Source organism: Phodopus roborovskii, unplaced genomic scaffold, assembly GCF_943737965.1.
Source record: "Phodopus roborovskii unplaced genomic scaffold, PHOROB, whole genome shotgun sequence".
Taxonomy (NCBI): domain Eukaryota; kingdom Metazoa; phylum Chordata; class Mammalia; order Rodentia; family Cricetidae; genus Phodopus; species Phodopus roborovskii.
In genome coordinates, this window is record NW_026126460.1 from 23,596,811 (window position 1) to 23,608,988 (window position 12,178).

Here is a 12,178-nt window from a genome sequence, read left to right on the forward strand (position 1 = left end):
ATGTCTAGTCTGTGGAGGCCGGAAACAGGGCCAGTTTAGCTCCAAGTGGACAGTTCACTTACGCAATATCTGGCTTGAGATAATGAAAGGCACCTGTAAGGAAACACACGCAGCTTTTTAGGTCATGCTGGGACAATTCACAGTTAGGGGCAAGATCAGCTACAGGCTGACAATGTCATATTTAATACCACGGTATCAAAGGATCGAGACTAATATTTTTATTCCTGAGACAAGTTTGACACAACTCTGTGTCCCGGGCTTATCCCCATATGATCCTGGCGCTGACCTCATTAAGAACATGTGTTTCTAATGCCAGAGGTTATTTCATTTTGGCCAACCTCTGTGTTTTACCTACTGACAATCCGGCTTTACGTCCCAGCAATTAATAACTGCAAGATGTTATTGACATCAGCTAAGAAAATAATTACACAAGGGAGCCTGAGCTGTAGCAATCAGCTGGCTTTGCCACAAAACTGATACTGGGATGAAAGGCTTAAGCATGCTTCCAGTTCCTCTTTCTCAGACAAGAGCTGACGGCTCTCCCTTCCAGGAGGAATTGCCCCCTAGAACGTCCAAGGCTTACTTTGTCCATACTGCCCGTACTGGTAGCCTGTGACAGGGTCCATACTGTAGCCTGTGGTACTATAGGTGGGAGGACAATAGGGCTGAGATGTGGGCAGACTGTCCACATTCTTCATATGTTCCAGTCTCTGACTGCAGCTGGCTGACACCGTGGTCGTGGGCTCCAGGCCCCCAGTGAGAGGGGAGAGAGCATAGTCGGTCTGGGGCTGGTGCGGTACCCCACCGTGGTTGGTCAGAAGTCCCATTACCTGCAATAACAGGCAGATTGGAAGAAGTTAAAGTGTGGGCAGAAACAGATGGCAACCCAGAACCGTCGGAAGGTCTTGGCAAGGCAACTTTTATCTTTTGAGGGGTGTTCTGAGGACTTTGACCTCCATTCAAAGTGGCAGCCACATGACGTCACCCAACGATAACATCTGACTGTAGTTTCAGAAAAAGGAAGGAAAAGAAGGGAAGAGAGGAGGAAGACAGAGAAGGAGAGATTACACCATGTCTGCGGTGATAACATCAGACTGGAGTTTCAAAGAAAAGTAAAGAAGCAACACAGAGAAGGAGACATTATATCAATTTATACAGAAAAACCCCTAATATAGTACATCTGGACACCCAAGTGTGTGTGTGTGTGTGTGTGTGTGTGTGTGTGTGTGTACCTGTACATATGTGTGCATGTGTGTTTCTGGGGATTGGACTCAGGGACTTATACATGCTAAGCAAGTACTCTATCACACAGTTATAATCCCAGCCAAGCAATTAAAAAGTCACTTGCACATATCCAAAGGAGTATATGTGTATGCACATATGTGTGCCTGTACATGTTTATATGCACATGTGTGTACATATGTCTGTGCATATATGTACATGTTCATGTGTATATGTGTGCATAATATATAATGTATGTGTACAGTGTGTGTGTGCGTGCGTGCGTGTGCGTGTGTGTGTGTGTGTGTGTGTAAATTAGAAGATGGGGCTGGAGATGTAACTCTGTGGTAAAGTGCTTGCCTGACATAGAGAAATCCCTGAGATCGTCCTCCCAGCACCGTAAAAACTAAAAAAGTAAATGAACCTGTCAAGCATCTGTGCATGTATCCTGAGACCTGCATGTCTTTTTTCATCATATTCCCTCTCAGAACTGTTTCTCTTTGGTCCATCAGTCAGCAACTAGAGATCATTCCCCTCCCCAGGGTTCCCTTGTGCTTCGTTCATTGTGCCCACTATATGATCTCACTTTCCCAGTTTGATTTATGACACGCGAGAGCCATGCTGTCTGCTGCCTTCCTGCCCTCCACCACCACCCACCTCTGACGTTGCTTGGACACTAGTGATGCCAAACAAATCGTCAAAGATTCTTCAAGCAGCCACGGTTTACAATCCAAGCACTCAGAAGCTGAGGCAAAAGAATTGCCTTGAGTTGGAGGCTGACCTATGCTATGACTCTAGACCTTTTCTCAAAAAGCCAAAGTAAATCAAAAAATACTACAAGCACTTGCTTCTATTACCTACCCGTTTCTTCCTCCTCAGACTCACATTTTACATGTAAGAAGTGTTGAAAAGGACACATGTGGATTTGTGTTTGTTTTGTTTTGTTTAGGGTTGTAAATGACCCCAGAGAAGAAGACACTCTATCAAATAGTGATCACAGAACAAAAACCCTCAGGTCAGACCCATGAAGTTTTCCCTGAACTCATATGCGCTGGCCCTTCCAATCCTTTCTTTGTGGAATGTCAGCAGATAATTAATAAAACTAGAAGATGTCCACATGAGAGAAAGTGACTTTTCACAAGAAGCCACTGCAGAAGAAATCTACTAGTAGGTGAAGAACACCTTCCCCAAAGAAAAAAAGTCCTAGTAAAAATGTGTTTTGGTGAGACACCCCACAGCTGCATCAAGGTCCTGCCGAAGTAAACCCATACCGCAGTCCTCTGTGCTAAGCACAAGGTTACATTCACAGGCAGGCAATTCCGGCAACAGACTCCTGGATCTAAGGGCTCTATCACAGCCTCGTTGGAAGCTAGTCATGCACCCCTATAAAGCTTTCTTACTCGGATTGCAGAACTAAATCCTGTAACTTCCTTTGGGGCAAGTTTGCATGACCTTAGAAGTAAACAAAATCTTAATAAAATCTTAAACTGATCCATCTTCAGTGGGCTACAAGATACCATCCCAGAGGGGTGCTTACTGCCTTTCTCCATCCAAAAGGTCACTCCACTTCCTGCCCTGCCTTTCAATTACTGATAGGAACTCATACCACAAGGCAGGCCAGAACAGGCAAAGCAACATGGTAAGTCCAAAATTTGAAAGCCATCCCAGGGATAAAAATTTGTTGGAGCTATATGGCAAGATGTGCCCCCCCCAAAAAAAAACTCTAATCAAAAACTTAATCAGTAGTCGGAACATAGCCTTGTTGGGAATTGCAAGCAAGTGACCTTAACAACATGAGGTGCAATGAAGTGCAGATAGGTAGGCCACCAGCAACAGGAAGATGGTCTCTAGGGTCACTAGAGCAGGGCCTCTAGTGGAATCCTGTCCAACAATGCTGATGAGTTCCTTTCATTTGAATTTTTGGAATGCAACTAAGAATGCATTTAAATTATCTCCTCCATGCTTGCTACCTCCGGGATCCTCCTCTTCCTCTTCTTCCTCCTCCTCTTCCTACTCTTCCCCCTCTTCCTTTCCCCCCTCCTCCCCTTTTCCCACCTTCCTTTGAGCTTGTATAAATAATTTTACAGTGAGTACTTGGAAAATTCATCAACTTTTGTTGACTCAGTAACTAACAAAATACTTTATTTCGATCCAAATTAGGAGTGACTATCTTTAAAGTCTTTAAAAATATCGTTTACAGCTGGGTGTAGTGGACCCCAATGCCTGTGATCCCAGCACTTGGGAGGTGAAGGCAGAAGAATCTGGAGTTTAAGTCTGATCTCAGTCACACAGCGAGCTTGAGACCAGCCTGGGATGTGTGAGACACGGGTACTAAGCAAGCACACTGCTTTCAGCTCAAGAAGTACGTGGGCTGACCTGATGAAAAGGACAGACAGGGCAAAGAAGCAAGTGGGAGATGTGATTTTTCTTATGGAAGAGGGTAATGGCAAGGGGAAGGGTGGGGGAGGGTACACATGTGCTGGAAGTAAGCTGTGTTCAGTTAAACAAGCACATGGGGAAGACAATTTTGACTCTAGCAGTCCTGAAAAGAAAGTACCCAGTGGTATCGGTTAAGAAGGAACTAAATTGTAAATGACTAGTGTGCTTCGGGAAGGTCTTTATTTAAAACTCAGCTCACCATATGTGACTTTAAGGGAGATATGGGATGTTTAGGTACAGTTATGGGGCTTCCATGAACTATACAGACATACTTTTGTAAGAAACTTTCCTGCTGCATAACTTTGAAGGAAACAGTAATAATTTTTTTCCCAAGGGTGAGGAAACAAAATGGGAGGCTTTTTTTTATTTTTCTGTCTGTCTGTCTGTCTGTTTGTTTGTTTGTTTGAGACAGGATCTCTCTATATAGCCTGGTTGTTCTGGAACTCACTATGTAGACCAGGTTGGTCTTGAACTCTCTACCTCCCTCTGCCTCCCACATGCTGGGATCAAAGGTGTGCCTAGTCAGAGTCTTAAACAATGGGAAACAACCATTAGCCAAAAATTCAGCTTTATGACCCTGTTCATGCTGCAACTTTTTACAGCATTCACATCAGAAAACAATTTAGAATAAAATTTCGCCCTAAAAACTTGAGATTATAGCTATTAGAAGATAGAGAAAATAGAGCTGTATTCCGAACAATGCATAGATAGCCTTTAAGATTCTAAGTATTTGCAGAGTGGAGAAGTACACCCCTTTAATCCCAGTACCCTGGAGGCAGAGGCAAGTAGACCTCTATGATTTCAAGACCAAGGCTACCTGGTGAGATCTTGTCTTAAACAAAAGAATAAAGCATGATAATATGAACAAAGGAGTCAAGACCATGATGGGGAAACTCACAGAATCAGCTGACCCGAACTAGTGAGAGATCATTGACTCAGGTCTGACAAATGGGGAACCTGCATAAGACCAAACTAGACTCCCTTAATATAGATGACAACGGTGTGACTGGAACAGTATATGAAGCCACTGGCAACTGAGCCTAAGATCTAACACTAAAGCACAAATTGACTTTGTGGAGACAATTCTATATGGAGAGATACCTTGTTCAGCCCAGAGACAGGGGTGTGGGAGGTGGAGACATGCCTTGGTCTGGCCTCAAGAGATGGTGTGTTTGTTTTTCAAGACAATCTCTCTGTGTAGCTATGGCTGTCCTGGATCTTGCTCTGTAGACCAGACTGACCTCAAATTCACAATGATCTGCCTGCCTCTGCCTCCCGAGTGCTAGGATTAAAGGCATGTACCACCACCGCCTGGTTGTCTCAATAATTCATATTTTTAAAAACTCAAACACACCACCTTAACAGCCTGTAATTTAAAAATTAAAAGAGAAATGTGGGGGGGGGGGGAGGTGAACATATCACTAGAAACGGCATTACTTTCCCTTGACATAATTCAAAAACCTCAAATCTCTGAGGAAGGGTCCTGTTACACTTTTAAGTATGTCTCCTTTAAAGCTATTTTATGCTTCATGTGGCTTAAAGGAAACTATGGAAACATCTCTGCATGCACAAGAAGTCAGTAAATATGCTTCTTAGCCCTCCCCCAACAGACATGGAATGCCATGCAACCCTAGTCTCTGTCCAAGAACATCGCCAGCACCAGTGTTCCACCCGTCATGCTTTTCCTGCAGAAATTGTTTGTTCAAAGCCTAAAATAAAACCTTCGTGTTTTGTAAAATGAATCCCTGTACTCCTCCCTTATACCATTAATAATCTAGGTCTACTACAAGGCTGACTTTAAAAACAAATGAGTACGGGAGAGGAGCACAAGTGCTTTGTTTTCAAAAATAAATTTCAAAGGAAACAGTTTCAAAGCTACTCCATTCTGCCTCCCAGATGCTGAGCACATCTTTAGGAAATGACAGGTAAGCCAGGGACCTCAGGAGGAAGAGGGGTTTCCTTAAACAAATGTTTTATCCTGTTGGGAAACGATGAGGGTCACTGACTGTTCAGGAGTCTATATATACAAATGTGTGTATTTGTGTGTGTACCCATGTACATGCAACAACGTGCACATGTATGGTGTGGGATGATGGGAGTGTGCCATAGCATGACAATGAAGATCAGAGGACAAAATTGCAGGAGTCGTCACTTCTCTCCTTCCACCATGTCCATCCTGGGGATGGAATTCAGGTCACCAGCCTTGGTGGCAAGCACCTTTACTCACTGAGCCATCCCACTGGCCAAGTTACATAAAACACTACATCTAGATATCTGAACAGAACACGCCATTAAGCACATTTCTGAATGATTGAGGCAGGCTGCCTGGGCTCCGCCTGCAGCCAGTGTTACAGGTGACCTTTAAAAACAAATGCAGAAGCTTGCAGTTCCAAGCTCACACTTCCTCCGCCCACTCTCCCAATGGCCCGTTTTATTAGAGACAGTTTTCTGAAGATCTCTTTCAGCTCCTTCTCAAGTTTCTGGCTTCTGAATAGGTTGTTTACATCTTGATTGGAAGATTACATGGCTCAGGAGAGACCAGCTCTTTACAACTGCTTCATGCCGCATTTCTCTTGAATTAATTTCCCTATTGTAAGATTAAATACAAAAGATAAAAAAAAAAAAGCCAACTATGGGCCAAATTAAGATTTACATTGAAAACGATGTGTCTGGAAAATATTTGCCTTGGCACAAACATTATGGCTTTGCTAGGAGCTTATCAGAAATCAAAATGACTAAGCAAATTAGAGGGTATGCATAGGCGCTTCTTTTTGCCTTAGGAAGAATCCATGTTCCTGTCTTCATTCTCCTTCTTGTTCTCAAGTAATCAGATGTTCTTCGGATTTAGCATTTAACAACATACATTTAGTTAATTAAAAAAATAAAATAAAAGCTTGAGTGAATTGGTTGTATATGATACACAGGGTTGTTCAGTTGTTGAGTTTGTTAACCCTTCTATCCCTCCCGCCAAAAGTCTACTGACCACATAATTTTTAGAGGTGATTTATTTCCAAAGTCAAACAAACAAACAAAATAATCAAATGTCTTGCCTTTTGCCAACACAGGTGTATCCCTGGAGCCAGTCCATTAATAGTGGTTAAATCTTAGCAAGTATACCTTTGTGACTGAAAACCTCAATTTTAAATGATGCACACTCCTCTGAAAACATCTTCCGATTCCAATGCCTTAGGAATTATCCTGCAACTGATTAGCATCTAAATAATTAGATTTGGGGTCCTGTCTGTTTGAAAGCTGTAAGAAAGAGGGAAGTTGCCTACAGGCAGGAGTTTCTCTGGAGGTCAGTGTGGTGACCTTCTCACCCATCATGAGAGTTAGGCAAAGGTGGGGGGGGGGGACTTTTACATAACCAAGAGAGAAGCATGCAAGGTGCCTAGCTAACTGAGTCCTAGTTTTTCAATTTTATTTAACTCACGAATTACAAGTATTGAGGTTTAATGCTGGGTGAAAAGGAGAAGGAATGCTGTGGCTCCTGTGCTATGCAGACTTCCAAGTTTCATTTGCAAAGTGCACAGTAAGAACTGTCCCCAGGAAACTCTAACTTTTGTCCTGAAACCAAACAGAGAAATCACATCCAGTTTCTGAATTATTTCCGATACCGGCTTTCTCAGTAGAGCTAACTGATTAAATTGATAGGCATGCACTTTTTAGTGTTTTTATTGTTGCTATTATTCTGTTTGTTTTGTTGTTGTTTTTACTTTGACGGGGAAGGGACTGGACCTAGTGCCTCATCTTTGCTAGACAATCACTCAGCCACTGAGCTACATCCTCAGCCATGCAAATTTCTTTAAGGACTAATGAATGAACATTAAAGGCAAACAGCCTAGAAAGGACTTGCAAGAGGTATATACACACATGTGTGCGCATATGTGTGCATCTATCTAGTTTCCTGTTAGCCAATGACGAACTATCATGCCATGTTTACCTATTATCAAAAAGTAAATAAATTCCATTAAGAAGAATCAGTCTACCTAGACGAAAAAGTCTGCTCACTAAACACAACAGATACTGAACTATGTCAGACTCACCATAGACATAATAAAATTCTCATATGTTTTAATTCATTTACGCATGCCTGCATTTAATGTGCTTTGGGACCATGCCTATAATTAATGTGATTTATGAGAAAGGAACACTTCAATATTGAGGGATAAGGTACACATTTTTTTCCTTCTATGAATGAAAAATATAACAAAATAGCTCAAGGAAAAATTGTTGGCCCATAGCGTATTACGGTGGACTGACAGAACCCTGAGTAAACTTGGGAAGTTAATGATATCCTCTTATCTGACCCTGACACATTCGCACCATGTAATTTACAGAAGCTCTGTCCAGGGAATCTTGACAAATGTTCCTGAGGATGTCAGGGCAATGTTCTATTCTAATGCAAAACAGATGTGGGTCAGACACCCTCATTCATCACTTAACACAGAGTCCCCAACTCTTTCCACAAGGAATGCCATTACCTGCTGTTAGGGCTTCTCATTTCAGGAACTTTCTCACAATCACAGTAGCCCTCTAAAGAGTGTGTGCTCAAACCCATGACCACTTCAGCAACCTGTCTACAGACATGGCTTTGGGAAATTAAACATACATCAGCTTTGGCTGGTGACTGCTTCGGGATATGTTTGCTAAATGCTAATTGACCCTTTGGGACTTAGGATTCTAACTAGAAAAGAAAATCTCTAGGCTTGGGCAGCCTTCGGTGTTTTAATGAGATGCTATTTTGGAATTTCTCTCTAATCTCCTATAAACTAAACCTGCATTTAAGGAAATTCGGAGCAGATCCACCCTGATCAGCATCTACCCCTGCAAACTTCACTTCCCCCAACCCTAGTGTCTGCATAGCTCTGTCTGAGACTCACAAGTAGCTTCCAATAAGCTAGAAACCACCGGCACTATCTCCTTGCAATGAGCTCAAGTCCAGCTTCTCCAAGTAAGGAAGTGGGATGTGGAGCAATCCTTTCTCCCTAAAACTTTTCCCTCCACCCAGATTTCAGACAAGATGGACTAGCTTGGCAATCCAGTGGTTTCAATCTTGGAGTTCTGTTTAGATCAGTGAATTATACCCAAGCCATAGCCAAGTGACTAACAAGAACCTCTTTCTTCCCTTTGTCCTAACTAAATGTTAGTAAGCAGCTTTTAGCCTTTTCTTTAAAATTAGTTATCCTCCTACCCACTCCCAGGTTCTTCTACATAGAGGACTGAGAACATGGGGAGGCAGAGAACACGTCTGACATTAACTAAAAACACTTATTCATCTGTGCAAAAGTAAACCGTTTTAAGGATAAATGGACAATGAGCTGGATCTCCACCTGTGCCATCAATCACTCTTTACTTCCTAGGAAACCTCCCCTTAAGCGTAGATGGTTTGGTGTCCAGCAAGTTATAAATATAGTCATGTGGCATTCAGGGAGGCTAAAATAAGAAACCCTGCCTGAGAATCAGAGAAGAGGTGGCCCTGAGCGTGTGTGTAGTGGGGGGGGGGGGGCAGGGCAGTTCCACAGAGGCACACAAGCAAGGGACCGGTTCCACCTGGGGCCATGTATGAGTATCAGAACAGATTATAATAGATGAACTAGAGCTCCGTAAGTGCAAACTGTTTCAATGACACATGAGTATTTTGTGAGAAAGGAAACAAAACAAAACAAAACAAAACAAAAAACCCACTATTTTCTTAAAAGACACCTGATTGTTCAGCACTGAGGATTGGCTACACAGTGTCTCAAGATGGGGGAAAAAATTCCTTCAATCTAGAAATGCTAACCTGTGATCCCACAAAGTACACTGTGTATGGATACACATATGAACACACGTGGATCCTCATACATATAGAGGCCAGAGGTTGATGTTGAGTGTCTTCCTCAAGTACTCTCCACCTTATTTTTGAGACATTGTCACTCATGGAACCTGAAGCTCACAGACCCTGCCAGACTGTCTGGGTGACCTGCAAGGCCCAGTGACCCTTTAGTCTCCTCCTCCCCAGCACTGGAGCTCTTAACTCAGGTCCATACGCTTGTACAGCAGGTGCTTTACCAACTGAGCCATCTGCCCATCTCCCAAATGCACAGACTCCTATGTTGAGCGAAAGAAACCCAAGTCCACACATTCTCAATTTCATGAGGAAGCTCAAAAGTTCATCTCAAAGGGAAAAAAAGAACAGAATAGCATTTCCAGAAAGGTGTGGGAGAAAGGGCAGGGGGACATTGGTCCACAGATCCAATTTGATATAAGAAGTAACAGAATGCTCTAGAGCACAGTCAGACAACTACAGTTGTCAACAATTAACTGAATATTTCAAAGCTGGATGTTCCAGATTCAAAGAAATGGTATGTTGGAATGTCAGAAAACAAATTACCCTAATCCAAGCACTACAAATTCTCTACATGTATTGAAGGACCAGAGAGAGAGAGAGAGAGAGAGAGAGAGAGAGAGAGAGAGAGAGAGAGAGAGAGAGTTTTTCCAATGGTGCCATAGTAAAAGTTCTCCCAGCTTGCTACCTCTTCCCTTGGTCACTGGAACATTGCAATCACTGGTTTCAGAAGTTCCAGTTTACCAACCTCAAGCTGAATGCCAAGAGCAATTTTTAAATATTGTACTCCACAAGAAAAATATACACCTCTCATGAAACCCAGACAGATTCTTTAGGGGAAAGAGAAAAAACAAAAAAAAACAAAAAACAAAAAAACAGTACACAACTAATGACTGAATCAAGTCTTCTGTGTTTGCAACACAGAGCATACATTCAGTCCATAATTGAATAAATATGCAAGTATTCAGATTTCTCTAGATATTGCCATTTTGCAAATGCAGTAATAAATTAAAAGCTTTACATTGCATTCCAACTACATATAAAGGGCTGATTCAGGCCACAGGCCTTCTGCGAGAACTTAGCATTGCCCCTTCTGTGTGCCGCTAACTACAAAGACAAACTTTTTATTCTAGTAGCTTAGTTATAAACTAAGCAATCACACTCAATTTTTCTTTCCCTCTTCAGTGGCTATAGGAATTCAAATGAGCCTAAAAGACCACAGGCCACTGTCTAATTTGTCTAATGTATAGAAGGGAAGAGCTGACAGAATGGCTATTGAAATCAACTCAGCAGACACACAAAAATAAATTCAGGAGAAAACATTTGCCCGTGGCTCTCTTCGGGATGGTTGATTCCTGATGCTGTCATTGGCTGTCATCTCCATCTATGAAAAGGAGATTTGGGCCAACCCTTTGTTATTCTCACATCTGTCCTAATCTATGTAAGTCAAGAGGCTCCAACTAGAATCAATATAAACCAGGGTGCTCCTCATGTTTTTAAAGGTAGGGACCTCAGCCTGTAAAGCAAAGTTCAAGGCACCAGTCAGTGGCAGCCTATTTAGAGTCAACAAAGACATCAACATCGATAAATTCACTATGGAGAGGAAGCCCCTCACCCCCTAGCAGAATACGGTCTGCTGGAAATACACAAATGGCCCAGAGCTCTTCTGATGTAGCTGAAACAGGCTCATTTATGATCATAAACAGCCTTGAGTCTTCGTAAACATATGGGGCTTCTCAAGCTCTGGGAATGAGCTCATGGGCGCTTTAGAAAAGAACCAGAAAGATGTGGGGCTTTGACGGGACAGCCACTTTCATACGGAACGTGTCTCCATCCCAGCTTTGTTTGACACCCAACAAATCTCTTTAATCAAAATCACCCCTCTTTCTTCCACGGATGAGTTTCTGGAGAGTGTGAAGGAAGGAAGTGGCTCCTTAGGGATCTGGGTTAGTATGGCAGACCACCTGTTTGTCTGGTTCTTAGAAGCAATAAGAGGTAAGCTGAGGGTACAGCATCAGATTAGCAATCTGTGTGTCAAATGTGCAAAATAAATGGCTTATCAATAACACTAACCTCAAATAGATTCTGAATGTGTACCCAAAATGTCCAGGAAAAAAGCCAGATGGAGGCACAAAAAATCCATAGAAAAGCACCCACTGTAGCTATTTTTAATAGTTTATTTTAATAGTTTTTCTTAATGTAATCTATCCATATAATAAATTGGTTTGTGGCAAGTTCTTACATCTTATGAACAAGCCACCGCCATCCTGCCTTGCAGCTAAAGAATGTGAGATCATAATTAACTCTGTGGTCAAAAAAAAAAAAAAAAAAAAAAAAAACACAAGCAAAATCAAAAGCAGTCTTGACTTTAAGGTATACATATTAACACTTAGCTTCATCACCTTAATAAGCTTTAGCATTAACAAATGTTTGTCAAAAGAAACTGCACTGAGCGATTGCAATCTAATTTGAAATGGGACCACGATAGTCTAATACATATATGCATGAAATAGAGAAACTGGCTAATAAGCATAGCTGACACCAAATATGCAATTTACATACATTACACACTAATAATCTCAATTTTAATACTCTTCTTTAAAAGCAACTGGATGGGTATTTGAGGTAAAGGCTTCCTTTTGTGGAATGTGAATGAGAACAGAAGTCGGTCCTGGCATCTTACACTGG

General features: G+C 42.0%; 1 protein-coding gene across 2 annotated transcripts in view; it reads right to left on the reverse strand.

The window, feature by feature from the left end:
* Nucleotides 1–203: 203 nt before the first annotated feature.
* The window catches only part of Pax3 (paired box 3), a 91,897-nt gene continuing 79,922 nt past the window's right edge, over nucleotides 204–12,178 (reverse strand). For both annotated transcript variants that reach the window (XM_051190535.1, XM_051190534.1), the window contains exon 8: nucleotides 204–830. In XM_051190535.1, coding sequence (XP_051046492.1) covers nucleotides 564–830 — 267 coding nt within the window. In that variant the 3' untranslated portion in view covers nucleotides 204–563. The remainder of the gene's footprint in view (nucleotides 831–12,178) is intronic.